General features: G+C 37.4%; 4 protein-coding genes across 4 annotated transcripts; 2 read left to right on the top strand and 2 right to left on the bottom strand.

The window, feature by feature from the left end:
* Window positions 1-2,746: 2,746 nt before the first annotated feature.
* On the top strand, window positions 2,747-3,207 carry LOC122643115 (ethylene-responsive transcription factor ERF095-like). Its single transcript, XM_043836758.1, has one exon. The coding sequence runs from the start codon at window positions 2,769-2,771 to the stop codon at window positions 3,150-3,152; it is 384 nt and encodes a 127-aa protein (XP_043692693.1). The 5' UTR covers window positions 2,747-2,768; the 3' UTR covers window positions 3,153-3,207.
* Window positions 3,208-5,288: 2,081 nt separating this feature from the next.
* Window positions 5,289-5,654, top strand: LOC122644152 (ethylene-responsive transcription factor ERF098-like). Its single transcript, XM_043837768.1, has one exon. It carries the CDS (start codon window positions 5,289-5,291, stop codon window positions 5,652-5,654), a length of 366 nt encoding a protein of 121 aa, XP_043693703.1.
* A 7,011-nt stretch (window positions 5,655-12,665) lies between these two features.
* LOC122643723 (ethylene-responsive transcription factor ERF098-like) lies at window positions 12,666-13,163 on the bottom strand. The gene has a single exon (XM_043837312.1). The coding sequence runs from the start codon at window positions 13,161-13,163 to the stop codon at window positions 12,666-12,668; it is 498 nt and encodes a 165-aa protein (XP_043693247.1).
* Window positions 13,164-14,160: 997 nt separating this feature from the next.
* LOC122642987 lies at window positions 14,161-14,444 on the bottom strand. Its single transcript, XM_043836615.1, has one exon. It carries the CDS (start codon window positions 14,425-14,427, stop codon window positions 14,161-14,163), a length of 267 nt encoding a protein of 88 aa, XP_043692550.1. The 5' UTR covers window positions 14,428-14,444.
* Between the last annotated feature and the right edge of the window lie 437 nt (window positions 14,445-14,881).

The raw sequence follows: 14,881 nt of genomic DNA, 5'->3' as shown, positions 1-14,881 counted from the left end.
CATTCATTCGATTCTACTACTATTTAAAGTATAATACGAAGCGGTTGAAACAACTGACTCACTTTTTTCCACATACACTCCCTTAAACATCCCGAATATGATGAAAGAGGAATCCAAATTAATCGAAGACTTTATTTTGCACTTTCTACTTAAGAACAAGCAAACAAACATAGCATAAAAACTTGTCTAAGTGAATCTGGTTGTGCAGCCAAACAGCCTTGTTTCCTTCTCACCTTGAGCTATTTTTAGAAACATTTAAGACCACATTGTTTGGAGTCATGTGGTTCATAGTAAAACACAAAATCGTCTAAAAACCATTTATTTAAAAAAAAATAAAATGAGGGCTAAGTTATCCGATATAGACTGATATGATCGATCGATCTATATCTGTATCAGTATCAATATCATATTAATATCAACTAAGAGCCTAAGACCAATATCTATAGACCCCAATACCAATATTTAAAACCATGAATGAGACGCTTTACTCTTTATCGAAAGTGAGACATCCAATGAACTGTCATTTTTTAAGTTTCTTAATTAACCCTAAATAAATTAAAGGGGAAATGAATACTACCTATAAAAAGGTGGAAATCCCGTCCCCCATGATGCTAGTGGGCACACTCTAATTGATTCCCACGTTGCACAAAGACCATGCGACCAAGTAGCATTCTCTTACCCTAAATTTAATTAATACAAAGTCCAAAACCAATAATATCATTATCATATGTAATAGTCTAAATTTTTTTTTTGAATCAACCGTCCCCTAAAGACTTTTTCCGGTTCTTGAAAAGTTTGCTTTGACTGATTTCAGTTTCATTTCTGACCTACTGAATGTGAAAATCCATGGAAGTTGGTCCAAAGTTCCAACCTGAATACGAATTTTTAAACATTGTCAGTCACATGAGACATTTTTGTAATCACTTTAACTTAGACTTTAGAGAGAGAGAATCAGATCGCTAATCCCACTTTTTACCTAAATTTGTTAATTAAAAAAAAGGGGGAATCCTTTCACACGGCCCTTTCATTTCCTGATCATAGTGGGACTCATATTGACACTCTTTTTTTCCCCCCATATGTGGGCCTCTTGTTGATGAAACCATGTTGTTGTGGCATGAAAAATTCCTTCCACATTGGGGGCCAGGGGTGTGAATCGGATCGAATTGATTTCGGTCTGATAAGGGTGAATCGAAAACCAAATCAATAAGGAAAGCTTCACCTTTTGGTTTGATTTCATGTTCTTATTGATTTCTCTAATAGATTTGTTATTGGGTTGGTTTCAAGTGTGTAATACACTAACGCAAAGCCAATCCAATAAGGATCGGTTCAGTTTGATTTAAGCTATCTCGATCTGGTTTGGACCAATTTCACCAGTTTGGGCTAGGTATTGACACCCTACCGGCAACTTAGAGTAGAAAACCCTTCTCCTTTGATTATTAATATAAGGGAAAAAGAACTTTGTCTGAGAGTGTGGCCTATGCCAGTACTCTCATGAGTCCATCTCTCTCATTCCCCAAATGAAAAGACACCTATGCCCCTTTATTTTGAAAAAGAGATAAATAGACTCATGGGAGTTCTGGCATAAGCCACACTCTCAGATAGAAAACTATTTTCCTTAATTTAATTATGAGCAAGAGACATCTACTTGGTCGCATGGTCTTTACACAAGCGTCTAGGTCAATGGAAGAGCACTTATGAATATTATCTACTCTAGAACAGGCCAGAGATGTCATTTCAAAATACCCTACGAGAGAACGTAAGAACCACCACTAAGTAGAGATCTTTTGCCCTTTAAATATTTAATGGCTCTCCAATTCCAACGGTAATCATTTTCTTGTTCACCTCTTCCTGCTACCACACTTCCCCTAACGGGTTAAACGGTCATACGACGTAAGCAGCAATTATACGTTTACGTCATCAGGATTCTCCTAAGAAATGGTAATACGTTAGGAAGTGGGACCCACAATGTTGATGACCGACACGTGTCACTCTAAAAATACAAATTATTCTCCTTTCTTTACTTTGACAAAAAAATTATATAATAAACAAAAGATGATAAGCCCCGTGATTAAATTGGTCCCCACTCCCCCATCCCATAGCGCAGCTGGCTTAATGTGTAGTGACAATGAACACTTGACCAAATTAATTTACTCTATACCTTATATAAGTATAGGGAGAAGCGTAACTCCTACGTTCAGACACAGGGTTACATGAAATGATTGTCGTATCATTGGGGATTTCTACCTTTTCATGAAGATGTGGTGATCATTTCACACAGTCTTATGCCTGGACGCAAGAATCACGACACGTGATTAGATAACATTCTTTATTTCTCCCATAAATAAAAACCTAATCACAAAGATTAGGTTTATATTCTTTGAGAATAATCTTATCTTATTCATTATTTTTGACAATAATCAAACACAGAGATGAACCCAGAAGAAGCTTAGGTAGCATACAACTAAAGTGAGTAAAAAAGAGAGAAAAAAAAAAGCCATCACTTTGACCATCCATGTACAATGTACTCAAACAAATCACTCTCAAAGAGGTTCTCTAACACGTTTGAATATTTCTCATCCATAGGATCTTCCACTCAATTAAATCTTGACCCTCAAGTGTCCAATCACTTACTTTTCTTTCCCTCCCAATTTAAATGCCAAAAGTGCAAGGGGGGGGGGGTTGTTACTTATTAGCCCGCCCTCGTGCACATCATGGAAGAAGAAGAAGAAGTTCCTCACAAGAGGAAAGCAAGAGTGAAGGAAGAAGAAATGGAAACAGGAGAAATTGGTGTTAAGTACAGAGGTGTGAGAAGAAGGCCATGGGGTAAATTCGCGGCGGAGATTCGCGATTCCAATAGACATGGTGTGCGAGTTTGGTTGGGGACTTTTAATACTGCAGAAGAAGCAGCAAGAGCTTATGATCAAGCAGCTTTTCGGATGAGAGGTTCTCTTGCTGTTCTCAATTTCCCAGATGAGTATCCTTTGTCCCAAGCTTCTGGGTCTTCTTCTTCTTCTTCTTCTTCTTCTTCTTCATTGTATGAGAACAGAGAGAAACAAAAACAGGGGAAAGATGTTATTGAATTGGAGTACTTGGATGATAAGCTATTAGAGGAGCTTCTTGCTACTGAAGAGAAGAAAAACAAGAAAAAGTGATCAAGATTGTGGTTTTCTCCACTTGGGTTCTCTCTCTCTCTCTCTCTCTCTTTCTCTTTCTTGCTTTGGTCAGGTGTTTTACTGTTGTAACATATGAGCTTCTAGCTAGTCTATGTAGAGTGTAGACATAATCATCTTCAAAGGTTAAGAAAAGGAATTAAGTTTTAAATTGAAAAAGAATAAGGTCTTTTCTTAGTCCTTCAATTCCTTACTTCCTTTGAACTTGACATGGTTTGAGAAGGTTCAAATCATAAACTGATATGGTGCATGTAAGTGTCAGCAACATAAACTGTATTTTCTTTGGTTCATGTTTCTTGGATTGGTTGACTTTGATTGTAGAGTGGGATTGGTAGGCATTGGTGATCATAGTTTATGCTTTTTCCATCATTTTCTTGGTAACTCTATTGTTTATATACCTACCTACCTACCTACCTATTGTTCTTGAGCCTTCCAGAATGGTCTGTTTAATAAAGAGTTCAGCATGAGCAGATTCATAAGCCCTTTTGTGACAGGAGCTGAAAGCACCATTTTTGTAAGGGAATATCTCCTCATATCAGAATCATTAGGAATAACCTTATCTTCTTTCTTAGTGCACAATCTTTTTCAAATATTCCTTAAGTATTTAATGTAATCTGTTTTGATGAATTGGGAATTGCATTAAGCTTTCTTATTGGCTAGCTTGAGTAGTAAAGCTATATAGAAAAAAAAAAAAAAAATCCAAAACGATGTAGAAAAGAATGGAAATTATAAACAAACAATTATTACACAATGCAGATAAGGATTTATGTGGTTCAAAATGATTTCTCCACAATGAGATGAGATCTGCTTCCCTATCAATGGAGAATAGAGTTACAACTGCATTACAAAGAAAGAGCCCTCGATACAAATTAAGAGCGAAACCCTATATAGGTAATTTTTCGAAATACCCATAGAGCCCTAAAAAATATTTCTTGGGGGCTATTCTGCTCCTTCTGCCATAGACTCGCCAGTTCGTCGAGGTCCCCAGTAACAAAAGATAAACTCACAAGATGGGCCATTCTTCCGAGCTAGAAATCAGGTCACTTATGTAAACGATGAAATACAAGATATTGTACCCCCAACAAGTTCCACATAGACAGGGGAAGTATATACGCAAACATTTCATTTCATTGTTTATTATTTTACATTTGTACTGTGGGTGATCGGGTCTAGTTAGGTAAGCTTGAGTGGGTGGTCTATTTTGTGTCATGTGCAAAAAGGCCCATTCATAGCCCAAATAAGCATCTACTTGTTGAATGTTCAGTTTAAACTCTAAACCCAAAATCGAAATGCATATCTGATTCTTTGAAAAGTCAATTAGATATCTAAATTGAAAGACAACCACTTCTTAGTTAGTTGAAGCATCGACGATTGAGCTTGTCTGTGGTCCGCAGTTGAGTGGCCATAGTGCTGTGCTCAACCCCCAAGCTATCACGTGGATTTCATGCTGATCCAATGGTTGATAGACGAGACCAATTTAAAAAGATTAGTTACAAGATTAACAAGAAATATTTACACTTCTACTTTAATAAGATTTGATTGGATCAGATACGCATTTTGATTTTGGGTTTAGAGTTTAAACTGATAGGTTCTTATCATACTGAACGTGTTGGGGTCCTCTACTGCCGAGCTGCCCCTACTGCCATGTGTGCCTCAGACATAGCAAGACAGCAAAAAGACTGCCTTACCCCTATCCGAGTGCCTTGCGCGAGCAGGGGTAAGGTGGTCTTTTCCACCTTGCTTTGTGTGGGGCGCACGAAAGTAGGGGCAGCTCGGAAGTAGAGGATCCAGATCCTCATATGAACACAAGACTTAAAAAATTTACTTCTTATTTAATAAGGTAGAGTTTTGCATAAGATGATTACTCAAGCAATTGCTTCTATTAATATTGCTTGGTCTGAAAGGATCTCTAGGGTTTTATGAAGGCCTCCATAGAAAGTGAATTGGTGCATATTTCTCATCCATTGGATCTTCCACTCCATTAATTAAATCTTGATCCTCTAATTCTCTGAAGTGTCCAATCACTTACTTTTCCTTCCCTCCTAGTTTAAATGCCAAAATGCAAATGGGGTTGTTACTTGTTACTTGTTAGCCCGCCCTCGTGCAATATTACTACTCATGGAAGAAGAAGAGAAAGAAGAGATGGAAACAGGAGAAGTTGGTGTTAAGTACAGAGGAGTGAGAAAACGGCCATGGGGTAAATTCGCGGCAGAGATTCGCGACTCTACTAGACATGGTGTGCGAGTTTGGTTAGGGACTTTCAATACTGCAGAAGAGGCAGCAAGAGCTTATGATCATTTCCCAGATGAGTATCCTTTGTCTCAAGCATATGGGTCTTGTTCATCTTCATCATCATCACCTTCATTGTATGAGAACAAAGAGAAACAAAAGCATGGGGAAGATGTTATTGAATTGGAGTACTTGGATGATAAGTTATTAGAGGAGCTTCTTACTGTTGAAAAGATGAAGAACAATAAAAAGTGATCAAGACTCTAGTTTTCTCCATGTGGGTTTTCTGTTTCTTTCTTTCTTTGGTCAGGTGTTTTACAGTTGTAAGATTGAGTAGATGTAATATATGAGCTTCTAGTCTATATATATTTTCTTAGTGCATTATTAAGTGTATAGTGGGATGGATGAAGTGGAAAGGTGCGACTGGAGTACTGTGTGATCGTCACATTCCTTTAAAACTTAGAGGAAAGTTTTACAGAAATGTTGTCCGACTAGCTATGATGTATGGGGCGGAATGTTGGAGAAATAAGAAGTGTCATATAGTGAAGCTATGTGCTATAGAGATGAGGATGCTAAGATAGATGTGCGGCAAAACTAGGAAGAATAAAGTGAGGAACAAACGCATTAGAGTCAATGTGGGAGTTGCCCCAATCAGTGACAAGCTCTGAGAATGTCGTCTGAGGTGGTTTGGCCACGTGCAACGGAGGCCTGGGGATGCCCTAGTAAGGAGGAGTGATCTGGTCCTGATTGAAGGAGCTAAAAGAGGTAGGGGCTAGCCTAAAATGATCATAGGTGAGGTTGTGAAGAATGACATGCATACTCTGGGACTTGTGCCAAGTATGACCTTAAATAGAGTTTATTGGAGGGCAGGGTTCTACATTGTCGACACCATGTAGTCGAGATTTTTTGAGTTCCCTGGGTTATCATTTTTTCTCTTACTTTAAATTTTCATTTTCCATTTCTCACTTTTCTTATTTCATTTTTGCATTTTTATTTTCCGTTTCTCTTACTTTGTCTTGAAAGGATCCATGTAGGTAGCCGACTCCATTTAGTTGGGATATAATTGAGTTGTTATTTTATTAAGTGCATAGTATAGACCTAATCATCTTCAAAAGGTAGAAAAGGAAGTTTTAAATTGTCAAGGAATAAAGTCTTTTTCTTAGTCCGTCCTTCTTTCCTTTATTTGAATTTGACATGGTTTGAGAAAGTTCAAGAAATTTATATGGTGCATGTAACTGTCAACATAAACTGTATTTTCTTTGGTGCATGCTTCTTGGATTGGTTAACTTTGATTGCACAGTGGGATTGGTGATCATGGTTGATGCCTTTTCCATCATTTTCATGGTTTACTTGTTCCACAGAATCTATTGAAATCTTCACTTTTTAGTCCACTAACCACAAACTGTATTGAAATCTTCACTTTTGGTTTCTCTAATTAAACTGAGGGAATGGGGAGGAATTCTCCTTTTCATTTAAATAGTTATCTATTGGTTTTGAACTTAGGTACCCTTATCTTAGGGGCTAGATCTTAAGGATAAGTTCTACCTAAGGATAAATACCCACAAGTCTCCATATTAGATTACTCACATTCGATGTGAAATTATTATTTTCGCTTTCTGTGTGAAATCATAATATTTGAGCCTTCCTAAATGGCCGGCGTGTAAAAAATTCAGCATATGCAGATTCATGAGCCCTTTTGTGATATATAGGACCTGAAAGCACCATTTTTATAAGGGAATATCTTCTCATATCAGAATCACTAAGAATAATCCCATCTTCATTCTCACTGCACAATCTTTTCCAAATATTCCTTTAATATTTAAAGTCATCTGTTTTGATGAATTGGGAATTGCATTAAAGCTTCTTATTGGCTAGCTTAAGTAGTATAGTTCTATAGAAAAAAGAGATCGAACCTAAAATGATATATTCAGAAAAGAATGAAATCGCAAATAAACAATTATATAATGCACACAAGAATTTACATGGTAGGGCAAGATTTTCAAAATCCACAGTGAGATACGATCTGCTTTACTATCAATGGAAAATAAGGTTATAACTGCTCATCCTCACACCTCTTTCAGATCAATGACAGAGAAATAATCATTGTTACAAATTTAAGACGAAACCCTATATAGATAATTTACCAAAGTACCAATATAGCCCTAAAAAAAATCTCGGGGGGGGGGGGGGGCTTCCCCCCCTTGAACCCCTATCATGGATCCACCAGTTCATTGAGGCCTCCAGTAACAAGATCAACGCACAAGGTGGGTCATTCCTCTAGGTCTCAAGGCCTATGGGCTCTTAATGGCCTTTTGAAATCAACCAACTTATGCAAGTGACAGAATATAAGACATCGTACCCAAGGAAGTTCTAGATTTGTGCCCATGAAAGATATTACTCAGGAACTTGTTTGCCCAGCATTTAGGTAATGTGACAAAATATTTATAATCCCTAATGCTTAATAATTTGTTTTCAATGAAAAAATATTTGTACACGTATTAATTAATGCTTATAGGCAAAAAGAAATTTTATTGGTTCCTCCTTAGGAATGGTTTGGCCTGAATCATAGGTCCAATGTGCAATAATGACTACTGAGTTTAAAGTTGTGGGCCTGATCAAACACTGGGCTTCAATTTATTTTTTTAAAAAATCTTTCACTGAAACAATTTAGATATACACCCAAACATCCGAGCCAAACCGGAGAAGGCACCAAAAAGAATTTATGGTCGAAATTACCCTTTTCTAGTCCAGTCCATGGACCAGATGTTGTGGCTAGGGTCTCTCTTTAGATGCATAGGAATGGGATCCAATGTACAGTTGGGTATCATGGTGGGCCACGATCTTTTGAGCTCCAGATAGGAACTAAGGTTGGGCCGGGCCTAGGCTGAAGCCCACAAACCCACATACACAATATATGATCAACAAACAGTAATTGTTTGACCCCAAGGGGCAGTGCTGTTAGCAAGGGACAAGGCCTAAGGAAGCTGAAGGTCCTGAGTTCGACTCCGCCTCCCCCCTTGGGACCACCCGCCTGAGAGAAAACTCCCTGGTGAATAAGGGGGCCCCAATATCTCCCGGTTCGCGGACAAAATTTCTGTTATGAAATATGTACTTTAAGAAACTTCTCAACTTTGATGAAGTATAAGAAATTTGAAAGCTTAATAAGCTTTTTCACCTTTATGAAGAATTTATGTTCAGACATCCTCTATCAACAATCTCAAATACTATCACATTTCAACCAAAACCAAAAAATAAAATAAAAAAATAGCATCACCTACTTCTTGTTAGAATTCTTTTTCTTTTCAACCAGTGCAGTGGTAAGTGATATAAGTCTATTTATTAGTTGAACATGATATCATGAGATCAATCTTCATTTTTTTTAGGTAAACAATGTGATTTTTGACTATCAAAATCAAGGAAATATTGTTCATGAAAATAATAATAATAATAATAATAAAGCAAATACTTTATGTCCATTATTTGATTTTATTGAAGTTCCTAGTAGAATATTTGAAAATTTTCATGGTTTTATAATATATCTATATTTATGGATTTTTTTTCAAATTTTGTACTTTCGAGTTAGAATCATCTTTAACATTAATTAATTAGTTAAACTATATATATATATTTTTTTGTCCTTTTTATTTGAATCAAGTTTGTATTAAACTCTGACAAATTTCGTACCATATTTTTTCTTAGTCAAAAGTTTTGCTAAAATATAGGTTCAATTCATAGGGATATTATCAAATGAATATTATTTTTGGATTTATGACTAAAAGTTGATTAGAAAAAGTTGGGGGTAGAGAAAGGGTTAGAGTAAATTAAATCATGAAATATTTAGACTCTTATTTTAATAAGCTTTGAATGAATAATTTCGTCTATATATGTTTTAATTTCTTATTTTTAGTATATATAATTATGTAAAAATTATGATTATCAAAAACTAATAGTGTGAATGCACCCAAATTATTTTATTTGTAATGATACCTTGTAGAAGTGTAGATTCTTATCATATGAACATATGACTTAGAACTTTACTTCTTATTTAATAATGTAGAATTTTGGATATGATGAGTACTTAGGCAATTCAATTAATATTGCTTGGTATGAAAGGATCTTTAGGGTTCTAGGGTTTTATGAAGGCCTCCATAGAGCATGGTTTGTGATCTTGGTATCGGTTGGATTGGATCGAATCGGGATCAGATCGGTCGATACGGATCGGGATCGCCCAAACTCGGGCAAATATGACGCTTTTGTCCCTGTTTTCTTATAAATAAAAAAAACTATTTTTTTTTTTTACATTTTACCCCTGTCCATACAGCTGGATCAGATCGGTATCGAGACCAGTCTCGGCCAATACCGATCCGATCCAACCAAAATCAACTGATCCGATCCGATACCTCAAACCATGCCATAGAGATAACACAGAATTGAATTGATGCAACATCTTTGATGGGAACTGGTCTTGTTATAAAAGAACACAGAATGATTGAACTTGGGGATCTATATCCCTCTTCTTCTTCTTGTCTTCCATAAAAGTTATTAATTTTTTTTAAAAAAAATAGATTATGTTAACCTTACATAAATCATTAAGTGGTGGTTACTCTAGATTGATGCATGTCTCAAGTCAAGTTGTTTGGATCCTTTCATCCTATTTTTAGGAGTTTTGTCTCAATTGAACAAAAAAGCGTACCTAGTGCAAGAGGCTTCCTCCACTGTGGGGTATGGGGAGGTTTATAATGTATGTAGTTTTACCGCTGTTTTCACTGAGAGGCTATTTCTAGACTCGAATTCATGACCAATTAATCACAATGGAACAACCTTTACCGTTGCACCAAGACCCACCCTCTCAATTAAACATTGTTATCAAAATAAAGATTTGAAAAACAATTAAAAACATTAGACATGGGATTCTTGGTTTGATGGGACTAGGAAAAATCTCTAGAGCAAAACTTAGTTTTACCACATGGCAGCTTATGTGGTGTAAAAATTTTATAAGCAAGTAAATCTCATGGTCCTTGACGGCCCAAATATTTGTTACAAGACAAATCCAATGACCCAAATTTTGTGGACAAATCGATCCCAAGGTTTTTTGTTCATAGATAAAATTTCAGCACGAATAGAGTTTACTAAGTGACAAAATAAAGTTTATTTTTTATTTATTTTTTTTTTTTTGTGCAATCCTGTTAAGGGCCCATAGGCCACTAGGGGTGAGGAGTGCATTTGATCCACAAAACTTGCTTGGATAAGCTTATCAAGGTGGGGCAATCTAAACTGTTTTACCTTTCTTATGCTAACCTCACAAGATGTGATGGATGCTGCTCACATGTCTAATACAAATACGTGGATCCGGCTCCTCTCCAGGGAGGCCAGCACCCAGGGTGTGCCCAGGGGGCATCCAAGGGTTAGGCCGTGTTGCACACATTTTGGCGCATGCCTGGGGATGTGTGCAGCACAACCCAACAGCTGGATCCTCCTTGGGTGTGCTGGGCTCCTTGGAGAGGAGCTCAATTCCAAATATGTCCGACCAGATCCTTTGGCACAGTGTACTCGATTCAGAATTTTTATCCACTGCTGTAATTGGAGCGCTGATGTGCGCATCATGCGGCGCAGCAACAACCATGTGTGCACAGTGACCCTGATGTGCGCATCGTGCGGTGTAGCAGCAGACATGTGTGCACAGTGACCCTCACTGTGCACACATGGTTGTTGCTGCGCCGCATGATGCGCACATCAATGCTCCAGGTACAGCAGCGGATAAAGGTCCGTACAATAGGTGTAGTACTCAAAATAAAACTTTATTTTAGCAGCTAATTGGCCACTTGACAAATTCATTAGGTCAAACACGTGAGATCCATTTTTCACAAAGCTTGTATACCATTTGATCCATCACATGACAAATATTCTCACATAGAAAACAGTGGGATCCACATTGACACCTTCTTTTCTATTTGACCATGTAGGGCCCATGTGAACTTCATGATATCATTTTCAATACAGATCACTGAATCTTTGCAAGGGAAATGTAAGTGTAACCATCTTTTTCCATTCTTCTTTATAATACTTCTAAGGGCAAAAGGACTCTGTCTGAAAGTGTAGCTCCTGCACCAGACACATGAAGGTGCGGAATGATCGCCCGACCCCCTATTGATGCTTTCTTATGTGCTTCCATTGGTCCCCGTGTTGGCAAAGGAGCCATGCACTCAAATAGAGAACTCTTCCCCTAATTCTAAAAAAGAATCTATACCTGGAGTGCGTTCATTGCATCAATTTTGGGCATGGGCTACTATATCAGGTGGTCTGATCTGATCTAGATCCGAACTAATTCACATGATTCCTACAACTTAAAACTACACTGTCATTGAATGAGAAGATTTCAAATTCTTCATGGCGTTCCCTTGGGCCTCATTTTTTTTTGCTAACGAGGGTATCCAAGCCTTAGACCTGACTATTCCCCAGATCCACGCGAGACCCACAGTACGTCAAAGGATCGGGTCATTCAAGGATTTAAGTGGAAAGCCAATTAAATCCAAGGTGAGTGGTCCCAAGCAGGTAAGAGTAGTCAAACACAAGTTGTCTATCGATTTAGACTGGCGCCCATACAAACTCCACTACCCCCACGAGAGCTTGTTTGTCATTTAGAACTCTATGTAAGGTTTCTTCAAAAGTGTCTCATGGCTTATTTTACAAGAAAAATTGCTCAAACTCCAAATTCAAAGTTTTAATTACCAAAATATCATCAAATGGAGATGAATATAAAAATACAAAATAACACCTTTTTTTAATTTTAATAGCATCCTCTACTCGTTTCAAGAAATTGTAACAATGAAATGTTTGTCTAGTCCTCTATCACATGGACTAACCCATATAACATATAATAAATCATAATATTTCACTACGCATAGTGATGGGAAGAAAACCCTTAATTTTATTTCATCTCGACAGAACTAGATTTTGGATTAAAACTTGACAAAGTGTGAGATCCACTTCTACAATAGTAAAATGTGGCAGATTAACATGTCTTGATAACCATTTGATAGAGTTTCTAAAAAGTGGAGGGCTTTAAAAGTAATGCGTGGAGAAACCCATCAAATGGTTCTAAGTGTAATGAAAATTTGAAATTGTGGTGAAAATAATAATTCATCATTGAACGTGAGTAGCCCGATGTGAACACTGAGAGGTATTGTTCTAGATTACAAAACACTACAACTAAAATATAGACTCAAAATTATAGAGAAAAAAAAAATAAAAAGTTGAATAAAAGTTTCAGTAAAATTTCTTGCCCTTGCTCTTGGTATCCTCTGTTTCAACATCCAGAAGTTCCTCCAGAATCTTATCATCCAAATATTCAAACTCAATGACATCTCTAGTGCTTCTACTTCCAGTTTCAGATGATAAATTTCTCTTCTCAAAATCTTCTCCACCAGCAGCAACATCAACATCAACATCAACAGTAGCAGCATTAGCAGAAGAATCATAAGAATGGCGATCATTGGGGAAATTAAGAATGGCCAAATGACCTCTCAAAGTGAATGCCGCTCGATCATAAGCTCTTGCAGCTTCCTCTGCAGTATCAAATGTTCCAAGCCAAAGACGAGCACCACGCCTCGAAGGATCACGTATCTCCGACGCAAATTTACCCCATGGCCGGCGCCGAACTCCTCTGTATCGCACCTCTACCTTTCCCATCTCTTCTTCGTTCTTCTCTTTCGTATTGGAAGTAGAAGTAGAAGTAGAAGTTGAAGTTGAAGCTTCTTCTTCCATGCTCTCTGCTACTAATTGATGATCATGTATTTGATAATGTTGAAGACTTGCAGTACAAGTAGAAACAGAGAGAAATAGAACAATCTGGACCGACCCCTTTAGTGATCTGCTCAAGCTTCCAAGTTCTAAGAATCTCTGCTATTGCTTTCAAAATTGGTGGCAAAGTCAAAGAATGCTATAGATTTATTCAGTAATGGATTGCAAAAAATAATTAATACCCACTAATAAAATAATAATGTCTGGTTGGACAGTCAGCTTTGACGGTTAGAAGTTTCTGTTATTACTTGAGAAATCTTCACGGAAAAACCAAATCTCACTTCTATCATCACCTGCGAGGAAGCTTCACTGATCAAAGAAAAAAAGGGGGAAAAAAAGGGGAGGAGGCTCTCAATCAAATCAGTCCAAAGGTTTTCAAAAGCAAAATCTCATTTTTTTGTTTTTTGGGTAATAAAACAAAATCTTCATTCAAAGGGTCAAAAATCTTTTTTCAAATTGCAACTCCTTTCTCATTACCAATCAATATCTTTTAAATCTTTATGCAAAATTGTCTTCAATAAAAGGAAAAATTTCACGGACACCCCCTCTAAGTATTTAATATGTCATTGATTTATTAAACTTGGTCAAAATGACAACCTTTCCCCTCACGTTAAGTAAGGTTACCATCCAAAGTTAAAATGTCAATTTTACCCTCTTAGTTATTTAAATAAAAAATGAATATAAGACACTTAAGAGGTACCTAATGTTTGATAAAATTATAAGTTAGATACCCAATGTTTGACAAATTACGTTTAAAATACTAAACCATCACCATTCAGCACATCCGCCACCACCACCACCACACCTTTGTCTTCCCACACAACCACCACCTGCTGCAACGGCCCCCCTCCTCGTCTTCCAGAATCAAATTAATGTTCTCTCAATTAGTATTTACAGAATGGACGAAATAGGAGTAATACAACTCTGGAGTAGAGAGATTTGGAGCGCCTCAATTGGAACCCTAACAACTCAAGTACATAACTTTTCTGAGAGATTCTTCCGATTGCTTCATTTTTTCATCGCTCGGAACCATCTTCTTAGACATCGTTATTATAGAAGAGGAAGAAGAGAGAAATCTGTTGGCCTGGGAAAGAGATCCGCAATTGTTCCCGGGATGTTGATGGAGGGATCTGAAGGTGTAATTCCATCTACAAAACCCTTGATCCTTCATTGCTTCTACAGCCCCAACACTTGCAGCCACGATCCAAGCTCTGCTTGTCGAACTCATTTTCTGTTCTTCGCCACTCACTACTGTTATTGCTTCTCTTTGAATCTCATGAGTCAAGTAGAAGAGATGGATTGTGAACATGTGAGAAAGTAGATTAAAATGAACTTGAAAGAGTAAGGTAGACACCGAAACTATAAATAGAACAGGATCACTGAAACTGAGTTTAACCCATGGGCATTTTTGCCAATGGTTTTGGAATTCGGATAGCCATTGCTTCATCTTACACTCTTACCCATCTAATTAGAGGAGTACACCATGGCCCACACACCATGCAAGTGGGATGGATGGCAAAACTTGGTGTCCATTGCCCACCATGATACGCAGTAACGTAGATGTTCTTGAATCGGTGGTGGTCGGAGGTTGCAGCGGTAGAGAATAAAGAAACGAAGAAGAAGAAGAAATGGTGGGTCCCATGAAGAGAATGATTTGTATTTGGGATTTTACCCTTAAGGGT

Source organism: Telopea speciosissima, chromosome 10 (assembly GCF_018873765.1).
Source record: "Telopea speciosissima isolate NSW1024214 ecotype Mountain lineage chromosome 10, Tspe_v1, whole genome shotgun sequence".
NCBI lineage: Eukaryota > Viridiplantae > Streptophyta > Magnoliopsida > Proteales > Proteaceae > Telopea > Telopea speciosissima.
The sequence above is the reverse complement of the archived record's forward strand: the minus strand, read 5'-3'. Positions and strand labels throughout refer to the sequence as shown.